At 41.7% G+C, this 17,863-nt stretch overlaps 1 protein-coding gene across 1 annotated transcript in view; it reads right to left on the reverse strand.

The window, feature by feature from the left end:
• Positions 1 to 2,049: 2,049 nt before the first annotated feature.
• The window catches only part of supt16h (SPT16 homolog, facilitates chromatin remodeling subunit), a gene marked incomplete at its 5' end in the record, with an annotated part of 16,788 nt that continues 974 nt past the window's right edge, over positions 2,050 to 17,863 (reverse strand). The window contains 9 exons of the mRNA XM_079671166.1: positions 2,050 to 2,983; positions 3,901 to 3,975; positions 4,102 to 4,231; positions 6,716 to 6,845; positions 11,932 to 12,101; positions 14,087 to 14,162; positions 14,810 to 15,048; positions 15,907 to 16,025; positions 16,111 to 16,435. Of these exons, the coding sequence (XP_079527292.1) occupies positions 2,874 to 2,983; positions 3,901 to 3,975; positions 4,102 to 4,231; positions 6,716 to 6,845; positions 11,932 to 12,101; positions 14,087 to 14,162; positions 14,810 to 15,048; positions 15,907 to 16,025; positions 16,111 to 16,435 (1,374 nt within the window). The 3' untranslated portion in view covers positions 2,050 to 2,873. The remainder of the gene's footprint in view (positions 2,984 to 3,900; positions 3,976 to 4,101; positions 4,232 to 6,715; positions 6,846 to 11,931; positions 12,102 to 14,086; positions 14,163 to 14,809; positions 15,049 to 15,906; positions 16,026 to 16,110; positions 16,436 to 17,863) is intronic.

Here is a 17,863-nt window from a genome sequence, read left to right on the forward strand (position 1 = left end):
CATCACGTGGTATATGTGTCGTCTGACAGGGGTGCAGTTCTTCTAACGGAGAGCACCAGAGCGTCGTGCCCATAAGGAGCCGGACACATGCCGCAGTATTTTCGTGGCTGTGTCTTTAGTTGTAATCCCAGTGGCGATCTTTTCATCTGTCATACTGATCATACAGTCAATCACTTTGTTGTTATTAGCATCTGGTTAGCTAGCTATGCTAACGAATATAAGAAGCTTTTTCTACAACCAGTGAGGTAAAGGCATATCTTTATATGATCATTAGTTATAAAAAAACAAGATAATAAAGTAAACAGGTATAAAATACTATATGACAGTAAATATTTTTTTTAATTAATAAACAAGAATACAGTTTGAAAGGGGAGTGATTTGTAAAATATCCATAAAGAAAAATAAATCTGCTCACAGTTCTGTTTCATATTGATGTTGAGAGATCTATCCATAGATCTCCTAATGTTGCTCTCAAAGTGCACCAGATTGATGCTTTTAACTTCAACATTTAAAAAAAAATCTCGGGGGAGCATGCAACTAACCCCACTGGAGGAGGTGAGGACCCCCCTAGAGGAGGTTAGGTCCCCCCCACTTAAATCAGTCCACATGGATAGGAAACTAAATACTTTTGCACACATCTTGTGTCCAATATGCTTTCTGTTTTGGTGGTCATGCCACACCGTGCACGTGAATGCATGCACGAGTCATGGTAAAATATCTGGATTAAGAGGTTGCTTTTTCTTTGCCCGGCATGAAAGAAAGGCGAAATGAATGGGCTGTGATTTTAGTATTTTTAAGCAGAGTTCAATCATTTGTACGGCCCTCGGAGGATGTTGAAAAAATTGAAATGGCCCTTGAGAGGAAAAAGGTTCCTCACCCCTGATTTAGATGATCGTTTCTGAAGGAAGTGACTTGGAAGTATGCGACTACCAAGCCAGTATCCTCGCGTTTGAGAGACGGCCTCGGTCATCGAGTGCCGCCGAAAGACTGTTCCAATGTCCAGCATACTTGGAATTCTACCGAGCCCGGTGTACTTCGTTTGGAGAAATCTCGAGGCTGCACATGTGTAGACTCCGCGCTCTTAAAATCCACACAATGCTTTGCGCACGGACCAATTTCCCCAAATCTGTGGCGGAAAATGTAAGGTGGGGCCTCTCATGCACGCACACCAGCACACTTGCTAGCCTGTTCCACTCTTTGTTTTCCGAATGCCAGAAAGTATTCTTGCCTCGCTTATGAAGCAAGACGCTCGGAAGACATCTGCTACCAAGCAAGCGTAACACCCAGGGTGTTTCTCAATGTCTAGGACGCTTCCTTGGTAGGACATGTCTTCCGAGTCAGTTCCTTAACTCATATGGAGGCCCCGCCTTAAATGGAGCACGATTTCTGCCAAATATTTGGAAATTGGTCTATATGCAAAGCATTGTGGGGATTTTAAGGCCGCGGAGGATACACTGGTGCATCCCACAACGAAGGATTCAGTCCTCGGTAGAATTCCAAGGATCCTGGACATTGGAACAGTCCTTCGGCGGGATTCGATGACGTAGCATCTTTGAAATAGTGGCTCTGGTGAAGCCTTCCTCGACATTGAGAAACACCCAATATATTTTTAAAACACAATTGCTTTCTTAAATTGCGTGCTGTAATTGTTTTAAGTTTGCCCATTCTGCTTTCATAAAGTCAAAATTATAACATCTTCAAATGTTTTTTGTAAAGAAATTAAATCCTTAAACCTTTAAAATCGCTAAGCAATATCAGCAGAAATAAAGAGTTGGGTCATTCTAAAACAACAATTTGTTAATGATTGAAATAGCCTTTGGAAAAATCAACTTATGATCCTTAATGGCCTCAAAATGTACCGACGACAGTTGAAAAGTTAAAGCATTAAAAAAAAAAAAAAAGTATTACACGCGGTTTGACGAGGGTGACACATTTTCTACTTTCTGTAAAAATAGCCACAGAAATGTCACCCCGCGTTTGTGTGTGTGGTGCAGCCCTTGAACAAGTCTAGTGTTACGTTTCCAAATGTGCAGACAAAGAAAAAGATAATTTAAATCTACAGTTCCTTTTAATTTTATTACAAAAACAAAAAACAGGATTTTCAGAATTAACAGTACAACAACAACTCTACTGAAAAAAGAAGGAAGGGGGTTAACAGAGAACAAGTGCGAGGGAAGTGGTGTGTGTGTGTGTGTTTATAAGTTTACGATCCCCATTAAAAAGAAGAATAAATCAGAGAATGTATCTGTCCCCCCCTTCAAAAATGTTCCATATTATTACTTCAATTGAACAAATATTGAAGAAAACATGAGGGGGAAGTGAAACGTAGACAAGGAGAGTTTCTCAGATTTTATATAAAACACTTGGCAGAGGATATGTCAAGCCTTTTTCATTTTATTATCCATTAGTTAAGAAAAACAAATCATTTTTTTCAAAACAGAAAACAAACAATGCTCGCAATAAAAATCCATTTAAACACACATGCACGCACACAGACACACAAACATGACACCTGATGGGTGGGTGGAGATGGAAGGAATTAGGGAGGGGGGGGGGGGGTTGATGAATGAAGTGTGTGTGACCGCTTGTTCTTTCCTACCATTTCAACATGACACTTCACTGACCAACACGAAAAATAAGGGGCGTCTAGTCTACGTCTATATACACATTGTGTGTGTGTGTTTGTAAGTGTATGAGTCAGAAGAGCCATTTGGGGTTAATGAAAGGTCAACTAGGTTTGGCAGTTGTGTGTGTGTGTGTGTGTGTGTGTGTGTGTGTGTGTGTGTGTGTGTGTGTGTGTGTGTGTGTGTGTGTGTGTGTGTGTGTGTGTGTGTGTGTGTGTGTGTGTGTGTGTGTGTGTGTGTAAGAGACATTTAGGACCGTCGCTTCCTCTTGGTGGGGCGGCTTGGGGGGGGTGGGCGGATCTTTCTCTTCCTGGGGTTGGTGGTGGTGTCCTCTTCCTCGTAGACACTCTCTTTGTCAGCTATAAAAAAACAGAACGATATGACGTTTAACAATAAAGAAAATTCACATTTCATGTATTAAAAAAAAGGACATTAAATTGCGCTGCAAGAACACAAAGGTATTTTCTTTGTATGAGACTGCTTTCAGACAGAGGGTGAAAGGAGGTGCTGCAGCACAGGCAGTATGAGACAAATACAGAGCTTTTTGAACATTAAAGCATGGAGACATGTCCCAGTAGAGACACCACATACTGATATACACCTGGACATCAGCAGGAGAGGACTCTTTAAAATAGAGACACTACATACTGATATACACCTGAACATCAGCAGGAGAGGACTCTTTAAAGTAGAGACACTACATACTGATATACACCTGAACATTTGCGTAATAGGGTCTCTTTAAGTACCTTGGTTGGTGATTGGCTAATGGTTACTCAAGCCAAAACATCGTTGTGACATCATAAAGTGGCCAAAATCTGATCAGCTCATTTTCAGACAGGTTTTTATAGAAATGGATCGGGGCAAAAAGAGAGAGAACCTTTGTTCCTGAAACTTTCAGAGTCTCTTTCCATAGAGGGGACACATGTTGATGTAGAAGAGACATGAAGAAGAGGGGACACATGTTGATGTAGAAGAGACATGGAGAAAAGGGGACACATGTGGATGTAGAAGAGACATGGAGAAAAGGGGACACATGTGGATGTAGAAGAGACATGGAGAAGAGGGGACACATGTGGATGTAGAAGAGACATGGAGAAGAGGGGACACATGTGGATGTCGAAGAGACATGAACAAGTGGATTTTGCATACTAGGGGACCTTTAAGGAATTACTGTCTGAACGTTTGCGTCATTATCTCCGCTTTGAACTTTTGTCAATAAATATGGCTGAGCAACAGATCCTATAACATGTTAGCCATGAAAAGCTTTACAGACCTCTCCTGGCTTCTTCCTCCAGCTCGTCCCAGTCTTTTCCGCTCTCCTCCTCGCTGCCGACAGACTCGCTGTAATCTGCAAGAAAAAATACATACAGGTAAACTAATCACTGTAAAGAGAAAGGTTTCTAACGGCAACAATTTAAAAAACTGTTTGTGTTTTCGCAAGGTGGTGTGGCATGCTGGGAAAAAAAAGTCGTACTGGAGTCCTCTGTCTCCGAGTCGTAGTCTTCGTCACTGTCCGCCTCCTCCTCTTCCTCCTCTTCATCTCCAGACGGGTTGAATGTTTCATCCTCTATTTCCGACTCGGAGTCTTCCTCCCGACCGCTTCCCTGAGAACAAACAAAAATACAAAAGTGTTGTTTGATCAAAAAATAAATGAAATTAAACGGTGTAGCAAGAACGAGGAAAAACTGGCCCAGCACAATAAAGGCTCTTGAGGCCTAGTGCATGAAGTGGCAATGTCTCAAGATTTAGCAAAATACACCTTTATTGAACACACAGTAACACAAATACTACAAAATCAATCAAAAAACAATCAAAACGAGCACTAGGGGGCGCCACTTATTAAAAAACGAATTTGCGCCGCCACTATTTGTATATAGGGGAAACAATGAATATATCTTTATTGTCATCATACAAAGTATAACGAAATCTCTTTGGCAACTCTCACTGCAGTAAAAAATAGACACTATAAATAAATAAGAGTGGTGAAAGCAGAGGTGGTAGCGATGACAGTGCAACGAGAGAAAATTCAATGTCAATGTGCATATACTGTCTAAATACAGAACTGTGTTAATTTTGTCAACGAAAAATGTTCGTCAACGACCTTTTTTACATGACTAAGACGAGACGATGACGAGCTAAAAATAGATTCTTGATAACGAAAACTATGACGGAATGTATATTTAGTTTTCATTGACGAGACGAGACGGGACTAAGGTGTTAATGGTGGACTATCGGACATTCAAAATGCAGCATATTTTCCCCCAAGTGTCCATCTTGTCTTTCAAAATGCATCTTACGTTTCTAACTTGCAATATCATTATTTCCGCTCTCTTCACTCCAGAAGAGCGATCTCCCTGTGTCTCTCTGTGTGCGGGGGGCGGGGCCTAACAGACATGCGGCAGCGGACACAGAGTTCTGCCGTGGACGGAGCGTTCAGAGACACATTTTGACTAAAATGTAATTTTTCATCGACTAAAACTAGACTAAAACTACGAAGGATAGGAATGACTAAAATGTGAATAAAACTAATAATCATTTTCGTCTAAAGACTAAATCAAAAACAGCTGCCAAAATTAACACTGATACAGAACTATTACAGGTGTGTATTATCAGGGTATATGCAGGAATCCTGAAGTCAGATGTAATCCCTTTTAAGACCTTTTTTAAGACCCTTTCCATACATTTTAAGACCTCATCGCCACTTCGAGTTCTAACCGGTTACCTTGGCGACACACTTTACCTCACATTGACTATATACAGTATTGATTGTCCTTCCTCCTTATCTTCCAACCATTTGGACGCAGACTTGCATTTCCCCATAACGATGTTGCTTAGCAACCGGCGTAAACGGACCTTCAAGCGCTATCAAGCAGTGAGCGTGCGATGTCCTGTTCAGATGACGTCAAATCCAACGGGATGCCATAAATAAACTACACAGAATCACACTACACACCTACGCAATGATTACATTCAGGCAGACTGTAGAATACAACCTCTTTGGACCATTTATATACTTATTGGAAACAAGCTACAAAATGTAATACCTTGGAAAATGCCGTTTAATACTTTTTAAGACCCCGCGGACAACCTGATTATGTAATTTTCTTTTCTAATCTTTAATATATTTTGTATGCATGCTTCTTAGGTCACATTAAGCTGTCTTTGGGTCTTTTCTGCTGTAACAAATGTAAATGTCCCCTCTGTTGGACGAATAAAAGTATTCTGATTTATTTCTGCGTGGAAAATCAAATGAAATGCCCCGAAATGTTCCCCGTTTGTTTCCGCAGATTGTTTGTGCTTTGCTACATAATAATAATAATAATAATAATAATATAATAATCTTTATTTGTATGGCACCTTTCATGTACAAAGCAGCCCGAAGTGCTTTACAGAAGACATAACAACAATATTAAATAAATACAGAACAAGATAAAGTGATCCTAATGAAATTCCCGTGAATTAAACCCGACAAGAAATTAAAATAAAATAATTTAAAATGTAAAATAAAAGCAAAACAGGGGTTCTTTCAACCCAAATTAAAAGCCATGTTAAAAAGATGGGTGTCAAACTCAAGGCCCGGGGGCTAAATCCGGCCCGCCACTTCATCTTATGTGGCCCCACTAGAGCTTGCAAAGAATATAATACGCTTATTATAAGCTATGGTGCCGCTTAACAGAAGCAGGTTGCCCATAAACTACATGTCCCACAATGCATCTAATTTTGTGACATAAGCACTGAAGAGACTTGCAATTATTTGCCCAAGACTTCTGCTTTCAGGCGTACTTAATTATGAAGTTATCACCCTATCTGATAATAATCCAATGCAGAGGATAAATTGTAAAATACATCATTTTATATATTTATTTTTAGATAATCTTAAAGTTGCCACCGGCCCTTTGAGTGCAACCATAATTCTAACGTGGCCGTGATGAAATTGAGTTTGACACGCGTGATCTAAAGGGTTCTTGTTGGAAGATAAAAAGAAAGGGAGTCGCTGAGATAGTTAAAAGTTAATAGGACTCTAAAAGAAACGGGCAACCAGTGGAGTGATGCCAGCACAGGGAAATGTGTTCTCTATGTGTACGTACATCGCCCTCGGGGTCCAAGAAAGACCAGCCTCCCTGCTCGAAGAAGCCCTCGGGGTCGTCCACGATGGTCTTCATGATCTTGGTCCAGTTCAGGGACTGCACGCCCTCCGTGTACTTGATGTCGCAGGAGCTGAGGAGAGACAGGAGACTTTTAGCCTGTGTGCGAACAACAGTTGATGTTTAGATGTCAAATGATTACAATGGTGCTCTAGGAGGAGATTCAGGTGATAAGGGGGGGGGGGGGGGGGTTACCTTGCTTGCTGATTGGCTAATGGTTACTCAAGCCAAAACATCGTTATGACATCATAAAGTGGCCAAAATCTGATCGGCTCATTTTCAGACAGGTTTTTATATAAATGGATCAGGACAAAAAGAGAGAGAATCTTTGTTCCTGAAACTGCCAGAGTCTCTTTCCACAGAGGGGACACATGTTGATGTAGAAGAGACATGGAGAAGAGGGGACACATGTTGATGTAGAACAGACATGAAGAAGAGGGGACACATGTTGATGTAGAAGAGACATGGAGAAGAGACACATGGTGATGTAGAAGAGACATGGAGAAGAGGGGACACATATTGGTGTAGAAGAGACATGAAGAAGAGGGGACACATGTTGATGTAGGAGAGACATGAAGAAGAAGGGACACATGTTGATGTAGAAGAGTCATGGAGAAGAGGGGACACATGTTGATGTAGGAGAGACATGAAGAAAAGGGGACACATGTTGATGTAGAAGAGACATGGAGAAGAGGGGACACATGTTGATGTAGAAGAGACATGAAGAAGAGGGGACACATGTTGATGTAGAAGAGACATGGAGAAGAGGGGACACATGTTGATGTAGAAGAGACATGAAGAAGAGGGGACACATGTTGATGTAGAACAGACATGAAGAAGAGGGGACACATGTTGATGTAGAAGAGACATGGAGAAGAGGGGACACATGGTGATGTAGAAGAGACATGGAGAAGAGGGGACACATATTGGTGTAGAAGAGACATGAAGAAGAGGGGACACATGTTGATGTAGGAGAGACATGAAGAAGAAGGGACACATGTTGATGTAGAAGAGACATGGAGAAGAGGGGACACATGTTGATGTAGGAGAGACATGAAGAAAAGGGGACACATGTTGATGTAGAAGAGACATGGAGAAGAGGGGACACATGTTGATGTAGAAGACACATGGAGAAGAGGGGACACATGTTGATGTAGAAGAGACATGGAGAAGAGGGGACACATGTTGATGTAGAAGAGACATGAAGAAGAGGGGACACATGTTGATTTAGAAGAGACATGGAGAAGAGGGGACACATGTTGATGTAGAAGAGGGGACACATGTTGATGTAGAAGAGACATGGACAAAAGGGGACACATGTTGATGAAGAAGAGACATGAAGAAGAGGGGACACATGTTGATGTAGAAGAGACATGAAGAAGAAGGGATACATGTTGATGTAGAAGAGACATGAAGAAGAGGGGACACATGTTGATGTAGAAGAGACATGGAGAAGAGGGGACACATGTTGATGAAGAAGAGACATGAAGAAGAGGGGACACATGTTGATGTAGAAGAGACATGAAGAAGAGGGGACACATGTTGATGTAGAAGAGACATGGAGAAGAGGGGACACATGTTGATGTAGAGGAGACATGAAGAAGAGGAGACACATGTTGATGAAGAAGAGACATGAAGAAGAGGGGACACATGTTGATGTAGAAGAGACATGAAGAAGAGGGGACACATGTTGATGTAGAACAGACATGAGAAGAGGGGACACATGTTGAAGTAGAAGAGACATGGACAAGAGGGGACACATGTTGATGTAGAAGAGACATGAAGAAGAGGGGACACATGTTGATGTAGAAGAGACATGAAGAAGAGGGGACACATGTTGATGTAGAAGAGACATGAAGAAGAGGGGACACATGTTGATGTAGAAGAGACATGAAGTAGAGGGGACACATGTTGATGTAGAAGAGACATGAAGTAGAGGGGACACATGTTGATGAAGAAGAGGGGACACATGTTGATGCAGAAGAGACATGAAGAAGAGGGGACACATGTTGATGCAGAAGAGACATGGAGAAGAGGGGACACATGTTGATGTAGAAGAGACATGAGAAGAGGGGACACATGTTGAAGTAGAAGAGACAAGAAGAAGAGGGGACACATGTTGATGTAGAAGAGACAAGAAGAAGAGGGGACACATGTTGATGTAGAAGAGACATGAAGAAGAGGGGACACATGTTGATGTAGAAGAGACATGAAGAAGAGGGGACACATGTTGATGTAGAAGAGACATGAAGTAGAGGGGACACATGTTGATGTAGAAGAGGGGACACATGTTAATGTAGAAGAGACATGAAGAAGAGGGGACACATGTTGATGTAGAAGAGACATGAAGAAGAGGGGACACATGTTGATGTAGAAGAGACATGAAGAAGAGGGGACACATGTTGATGTAGAAGAGACATGAAGTAGAGGGGACACATGTTGATGTAGAAGAGACATGAAGAAGAGGGGACACATGTTGATGTAGAAGAGACATGGAGAAGAGGGGACACATGTTGATGTAGAAGAGACATGAAGAAGAGGGGACACATGTTGATGTAGAAGAGACATGGAGAAGAGGGGACACATGTTGATGTAGAAGAGACATGAGAAGAGGGGACACATGTTGAAGTAGAAGAGACATGGACAAGAGGGGACACATGTTGATGTAGAAGAGACATGAAGAAGAGGGGACACATGTTGATGTAGAAGAGACATGAAGAAGAGGGGACATGTTGATGTAGAAGAGACATGAAGTAGAGGGGACACATGGTGATGTAGAAGAGGGGACACATGTTAATGTAGAAGAGACATGAAGAAGAGGGGACACATGTTGATGTAGAAGAGACATGAGAAGAGGGGACACATGTTGATGTAGAAGAGACATGGAGAAGAGGGGACACATGTTGATGTAGAAGAGACATGGAGAAGAGGGGACACATGTTGATGTAGAAGAGACATGAGAAGAGGGGACACATGTTGAAGTAGAAGAGACATGGACAAGAGGGGACACATGTTGATGTAGAAGAGACATGAAGAAGAGGGGACACATGTTGATGTAGAAGAGACATGAAGAAGAGGGGACACATGTTGATGTAGAAGAGACATGAAGTAGAGGGGACACATGTTGATGTAGAAGAGACATGAAGAAGAGGGGACACATGTTGATGTAGAAGAGACATGGAGAAGAGGGGACACATGTTGATGTAGAAGAGACATGAGAAGAGGGGACACATGTTGAAGTAGAAGAGACATGGACAAGAGGGGACACATGTTGATGTAGAAGAGACATGAAGAAGAGGGGACACATGTTGATGTAGAAGAGACATGAAGAAGAGGGGACACATGTTGATGTAGAAGAGACATGGAGAAGAGGGGACACATGTTGATGTAGAAGAGACATGAGAAGAGGGGACACATGTTGAAGTAGAAGAGACATGGACAAGAGGGGACACATGTTGATGTAGAAGAGACATGAAGAAGAGGGGACACATGTTGATGTAGAAGAGACATGAGAAGAGGGGACACATGTTGAAGTAGAAGAGACATGGACAAGAGGGGACACATGTTGATGTAGAAGAGACATGAAGAAGAGGGGACACATGTTGATGTAGAAGAGACATGAAGAAGAGGGGACACATGTTGATGTAGAAGAGACATGAAGTAGAGGGGACACATGGTGATGTAGAAGAGGGGACACATGTTAATGTAGAAGAGACATGAAGAAGAGGGGACACATGTTGATGTAGAAGAGACATGAGAAGAGGGGACACATGTTGAAGTAGAAGAGACATGGACAAGAGGGGACACATGTTGATGTAGAAGAGACATGAAGAAGAGGGGACACATGTTGATGTAGAAGAGACATGAAGAAGAGGGGACACATGTTGATGTAGAAGAGACATGAAGAAGAGGGGACACATGTTGATGTAGAAGAGACATGAAGTAGAGGGGACACATGTTGATGTAGAAGAGACATGAAGTAGAGGGGACACATGTTGATGAAGAAGAGGGGACACATGTTGATGCAGAAGAGACATGAAGAAGAGGGGACACATGTTGATGCAGAAGAGACATGGAGAAGAGGGGACACATGTTGATGTAGAAGAGACATGAGAAGAGGGGACACATGTTGAAGTAGAAGAGACATCGAGAAGAGGGGACACATGTTGAAGTAGAAGAGACAAGAAGAAGAGGGGACACATGTTGATGTAGAAGAGACATGAAGAAGAGGGGACACATGTTGATGTAGAAGAGACATGAAGAAGAGGGGACACATGTTGATGTAGAAGAGACATGAAGTAGAGGGGACACATGTTGATGTAGAAGAGGGGACACATGTTAATGTAGAAGAGACATGAAGAAGAGGGGACACATGTTGATGTAGAAGAGACATGAAGAAGAGGGGACACATGTTGATGTAGAAGAGACATGAAGAAGAGGGGACACATGTTGATGTAGAAGAGACATGAAGTAGAGGGGACACATGTTGATGTAGAAGAGGGGACACATGTTAATGTAGAAGAGACATGAAGAAGAGGGGACACATGTTGATGCAGAAGAGACATGAAGAAGAGGGGACACATGTTGATGTAGAAGAGACATGAAGAAGAGGGGACACATGTTGATGTAGAAGAGACATGAAGTAGAGGGGACACATGTTGATGTAGAAGAGGGGACACATGTTGATGTAGAAGAGACATGAAGAAGAGGGGACACATGTTGATGTAGAAGAGACATGAAGAAGAGGTGACACATGTTGATGTAGAAGAGACATGAAGAAGAGGGGACACATGTTGATGTAGAAGAGACATGAAGAAGAGGGGACACATGTTGATGTAGAAGAGACATGAAGTAGAGGGGACACATGTTGATGTAGAAGAGGGGACACATGTTGATGTAGAAGAGACATGAAGAAGAGGGGACACATGTTGATGTAGAAGAGACATGAAGAAGAGGGGACACATGTTAATGCAGAAGAGACATGAAGAAGAGGGGACACATGTTGATGTAGAAGAGACATGGAGAAGAGGGGACACATGTTGATGTAGAAGAGACATGGAGAAGAGGGGACACATGTTGATGTAGAAGAGACATGGACAAGAGGATTTTACACAATAGGTGACCTTTAAGTTGGACATCTTTCCGATTGTAAAACGTACTTGAGCCACTCCTTGATGGGGTCCAGGGAGTTGACGGGCACGGCGTTGATCATGGTGACCTTCTTGTTGTAGTCCTTGTAGACGATGACCACGTCGAAGTTCTTCAGGTGGAACTGAACGCGCTCAAAGTGGATCAACTCCACCTCGTCCAGGGTCACCACGAACGGAGGCTGGACGCAGAGAAAGACAAAAGGAAATCAACAAAAAGGAAAGAAGAATTTGACAAATGTCCTGGGGTCAAATGTATATATAATTAATTAATTAAGATAAAACCCTATACATTTAGCTGAGGCTTTTATCCAAAGCGACTCACATTCAACAGGGTTCATAGACTTTTTCACCAATGACTTCTCCATGACCTTTACCTGAATTTCCGTGACCAAAACAATTACTCTTTTTCAGCGGTACCACCGAAAATGGAACAGGAAAATAAGCAAAATACCTCGTCAGTTAAATGCCATTTTACGTTTCATTACTATACCATACAGTATGTATTATCATTATAGTATCACTATTTCGGCGATTAGATAAAAATATAAATTATATTTGATGCAGCTTTAGTTACATTTCCATGACTTTAGGAAAAATATTGTTTTCCATAACTTTTCCAGGGCCTGGAATTAGCATTTTGAATTTCCATGACTTTTCCAGGTTTTGAATGACCGTAAGAACCCTGATTCAAACATGAAGATACGAGTAAAAGCCCTGTAAGTTTGCAGCAAATAAGCCAACCTTCCTCCGTGCATCAATTAGGTCTTTTTTTATTTCTTTGTATTGAAGTATTGGCTAAAGGCGGGTCTGCAACGTGAGATGTGTTTCGTTGATATCAGGAAAGCAGAGAATTAACACCTGGAATGCTTTAACAAGGTTTTACATTTTGTTTAAAGCTGAGATATACATTTTTAAACCGCAAGATGATTGATCAAATGTTCTACACACAAGATACGTTCCCTTATCTGTGCGGCATGATTCAAACTTGGGATTTTGTTGCACAGTTACGGCCCGTCCACACTACAGCTTCAAAAAAAAGCTTGGCGGCCGGCGTGTCTGAAGCTCGACCAACAACCAATCACATGAATCTCCCGCCCCTGACACACAAGCAGCGGTTTGATTGGGTAGAGCTTGTACTGGCATATGATTTGATTGGCTGACGCTTCCACCGAAAGCTTCAGAAGCTTCAAAAGTTGAACATTGCTCAACTTTTGCAGCCTGAAACGCCAGGAAAGCTCCGCTCTGCTACCCACAATTCAGTTCGGCAACGTGACGTCACCCCATTCAAAGTGAATGGGCAGACGCGTTGGAAACCGTTTTTGAAGCTGTCGAAGCTGTAGTGTGGACGGGCCGTAAGGTTTCTATACTTTTCCATTAACAAATTACATACTTTATTCAGAGTTCATGTAAAAACGGTGACAGGCTGCAATCTCTTGGAATAAAACCATATTGTACATTTATACAATCTGTTATTTAATATTCCATCCGTCATGTATTTCTGTATATATAATACCGTGTTAAATTAAACATGTATATTTTCTAGTCTTTTTATGCTGCTGCAACGCAAACATTTCCCACATTGGGATCAATAAAGTACTATCTTATAAATCGACACATTGAAGCTTCAGACATTCATAATCAGTATCAATTCAGTCACAGAATAAACCCTTATTTCAGGCATCTAACCAAAGACACATTAAAAAGCCACTTGGACAGAACTTGTGAAGAGTCTACACATGGAGAGAATAAAGGGTGGCCCCACTTGTACATTTTATAGGACATGGCAAACATTTTTAACGTACATGGGGAGTTTGAAACCGTCTACTCTTCCCTAACTGATTCTTAATTTCTTATTATTTTATTTCAAACTGAATTAGAACACACATTTTTTTTTGTGCTGTGATTTCAACTATCTGTTTGTCTAAAATTGTTAACTGTTTTTGTACTATTCATCTCGTCTTATTCCGTAGGGTGGGGGGGGGGGCTTACATTTTTTTTTTTGACAACCTGCAAAACAGTTTTTTTTATTCATTGAAACTGTATGTGTTGTTTAAGAAAAAGCTTTTAAAAATAAGCCATTTGAGACAAAATAAGTGTTAAAATGCAGACTTATTTCCGTGATTGAGGACTCGTTCCTGCACCACCTAATTGTTTATTGACTCACCCATTCAGTGGTGTTGACCAGGGAGCTGGAGGTGGGCTGCAGGAGGCAGGTCGACCTGTAGGGGGCGCCCTGGAACCTGGAGAACAAACATCAGAAATCAGAATCAATCGGGTTGACTCGTACGAGGAATTTGACTTTGCCGCGGGTGCATACATTATTTTTATTTCTGTTGTACCTATTTGGTCACTTTGTTTCATATCGTTGCATCGACTCAGTTGTCTTGAGAAACCATTATGTATTGTATTTGTATGATCATACCTTTTACCTCCTTGTGTCCATCTAATAAAAAGGTTATATTTTGCTGCATGTACCTTTTAAAGTTCTTAAATAATGTGAGGGGGATTTCTCCTTGTTTTTGTTTAACTTGTGATGTGTCATTCTGTAAATTGAGCTGCATGTGTTGTATGAAAAGTGCTGTATAAATAAAGCTTTGTTAGTATTATTATAAAAGTAAAACAAAAAAGTAAAAAACACAGATGGCGAACCATTTTTAGAAAACTATAATAACATTAAAAAATATTTACAAATCAGTCCCAATTTCTCTTTCTTTAAATTCACGTCTGAGTTCCCCGACGCACCGGGGACACATATTTATGTATATTTTGCATGATAGGTCCCCTTTAAGTTATTTAGTTATTGTGTTGCACTGTTGGAGGAGGAGCCTGTGACCTAAGATACTACACTATGTACACATGAAAATAAAAGCCTTGAACGTTTACTGACCCGAGGTCTCTGAAGGGAACCTCGAACTCCAGCTCCTCTTTAGTCAGCGTCTCCACCTTCTCGATGAAGTTCTTGAAGGCCGACTTGAGCTTGTGTCTCATCTCTCGCTCCATCTGCTCGGCGTACAGGTCGTCCCGGTCGTGCATGTGCTGGTGTTTGCCCAAATCTGTGGTGATCTCCCCGACCTCGGTGTAGAACTGGACGTCCGTGTGGCGCCTCTTCCCGAACATGATGGCGTTCTGGAGGGGAAACGCGTGACGGACAAAATGAGGCATTGAAAATCCTGACGTTGAGAATGCTTCTCTTGAGGCTATTTGTATTGCATTTGGTATCAAAAAGTATCACAAAGTCTGTGGTTTCTGCCGGTTTTAAAAGTAAAAACTATCTGTATTTACTTTGAAAACTGGCAGAAACCACAGGCTTTGGGATAGTTTTGATACCAAATGCAATACGGTTCATATTAGGGCTGCAACTTATTTCTTTTGAGCATTGTTTCAGAAAAAAGTGAATCTTTAAATGTGTCTGTTTCAGTTTAACAGGATTTAATGCTGTACAGCAGGTTAAAAACTGCATTTCCTGCTTATTTTGCAAACAAAAAAAGAGGGATTTTTGTTGATTTGCTGCTTTAAAAAGTAAAATAATTGGTTGCAGCTCTAATTGATATATTCACATCCTCATAGTGTAGAACCAATAAAGCTATACGTATCAAAACTATCCCAAAGTCTGTATTTACTTTTAAAACCGGCAGAAACCACAGACTTTGGGGTAGTTTTGATACCAAATGCAATACAGTTCATATTAGGGCTGCAACTCATCTCTTTAGAGCATTGGTTGGATCTCTAAAATATCAGAAAATGGTGAAATAATGTATATTCTAGTAGGGCTGCTCAATTAATCATATTTGAATCGCGATTACGATGATGGCTTGCAACGATTACGAAAACAACGTAATCGAAATGAAGTGATTTTTTTTTTAAACTTTTTTTTTTATTTTTTTTTAGGAGAGGGATTTTCTGTTTATTTTCTGCTCTAAAAGTCAAATAAGTGGTTGCAGCTCTAATTTATATATCCACGTAGTGTTGAACCAATAAAGCTACCCTGAGGTGGAAGTGAAGGACGATGATCATCTCCCCGTCGCACGGCTGGAAGAGGGCGTGTTTGATGTTGTTGTAAAGGATGTCCACTTTGTCTCCGCGGACCGACGTGAAGCGGAAACCTGTACGAAGAGAGGAGAGGAAGTTTAAAGAAAAGAAACTCTAGAATAAAGCTTCACTTTATGTGGAAACCCTCAACTTTCTCACCGTTAGTGTGCGCCTCCAGGGAGCCCTGCATCCTCTTCTGGGCGATGTTGGGTCGGATGTAGAGGTCCTTGAGTTTGGGGTTGCTACGGTTCAGGTTGATGACGAGCGAGTCCTGCTTCACTATGCCCTCCTTCTCCTTTTCCTCGGCCTCTCGCGTCTTGTAGCGCTTCTGGACCTCCTTGATGATGCGGAAGGCGTTCTGCAGGTTGGTGGAGGGCACCGAGGGGTCGCCGGGGGTCTTCAGGTTGGACGCTCGGTACGTGCTGAGGGGGGAAAGAGAAGGGAAGTCAAGGAGGGGGGAATGGTCGATAAAACAAGACCCTTTTTAAATCACTGAGAAATGTGGATTATTGTCCAGTGCTGTCATCAATTCAAAGCCATTCAAACAATAAGGTAGGGCCTAGTGCAGTGCTTCTCAAAGTGTGGTCTACGGACCACTGGTGGTCCGTGAGCGCCCCCTAGTGGTCCGTGAGTATATTGGTAACATTTCACATTTGAAATAAATAAATTTAAGTTTTCCGCACTCTCGCGGGAATATCTCCGCAATGGAGCGAGCTTAAGTTTCTTTTGATTGCATGATATAGCCCAGCGCAACACCTTCGTCACACATGTTGCCACTTGTTTGTACCCTTTTCAGGCGATTTGTAATCTGTTCTAGAAAAACGATGTGTTTTGGGATATGTGTGGAGTTAGGTGGTCCGCGAGTGTTCTTTTATTGGTTAAGTGGCCTTGGTATGAACAAGTTTGAGAAACACTGGCCTAGTGCAATATCTAGATTGTAGTAAGCACAATATCAGGGTATATGCAGGAATCCTGAAGTCAAATTTAATACCTTTTAAGACCCTTTCCATACATTTTAAGACCTCATCGCAACTTTGAGTTCTAACTCGTTACATTGGCGACACACTTTACCTCACATTTACTATATTGATTGTAAGATAGCAAAACTAAACAGAGTGCAGACAGACTACTGAAGCCTCCTCTCCACATGAACTTCAACCTCTCTGTGAAGGTCAGGTTTAATGCAGTATGCTGCTTTGTTGCTTCTGTACTCTGTGCTCTTTCATTCCAGTAAAACTCCTCAGAAAACATTAGAAACCAGTATTTGACCAATAAACAAAACAATTGACAAAACTTTGAACTATGAAATATGTTAAACTTTGGTGAGCTTCAGCGGGGTAATGCCATATAGGAGCTCCCTCACAATACCCAGGGGTTAAATTGGGCTGGGGCTGTCTGGGGCTAAGCCCTGGCACATAGGACGATGCTCTGACGTCATCACCCTCACACATTTGTCATATGTTTACAAAAAAGGATATATATGTTAAGACTTTTCTCGTTCTTAATATAGACTATATTTAGGGTCTATATGTGTTGACTTTACTTTAAAATAGCAGATCTCTGTGGCCGGATATAGTTTGGCTTAGACCCCGGCCCCACGAGGACGCATACGGTAAAACGCATACGCAAACGCAAAAAAGGCTTCCGTTCACACGTATTCGATTCATTAACGTGTTCGTTCACACTAGACCGCTGGAAATGCTGGAAACGATGTAGTACATATGTCAGGCCTGTAAGTGGCGCTGCTGCCGCCCGAAATACACCAAAAGCAGCGAAGAAGACCCCGGAACATGGTTGCCATGGTTGCCCTTCTGTTTATCCTCCGCGGTGGACGGCGTTGTTCTCCTACTGTATCTCTCAGGTAGTCCACCAGCAGATGAAAAACACCCACCTCACCGCCTCTTCCAAGGAA

The sequence above is a fragment of the Notothenia rossii genome (genome assembly GCF_949606895.1).
Source record: "Notothenia rossii genome assembly, chromosome: 3".
Lineage (NCBI taxonomy): Eukaryota > Metazoa > Chordata > Actinopteri > Perciformes > Nototheniidae > Notothenia > Notothenia rossii.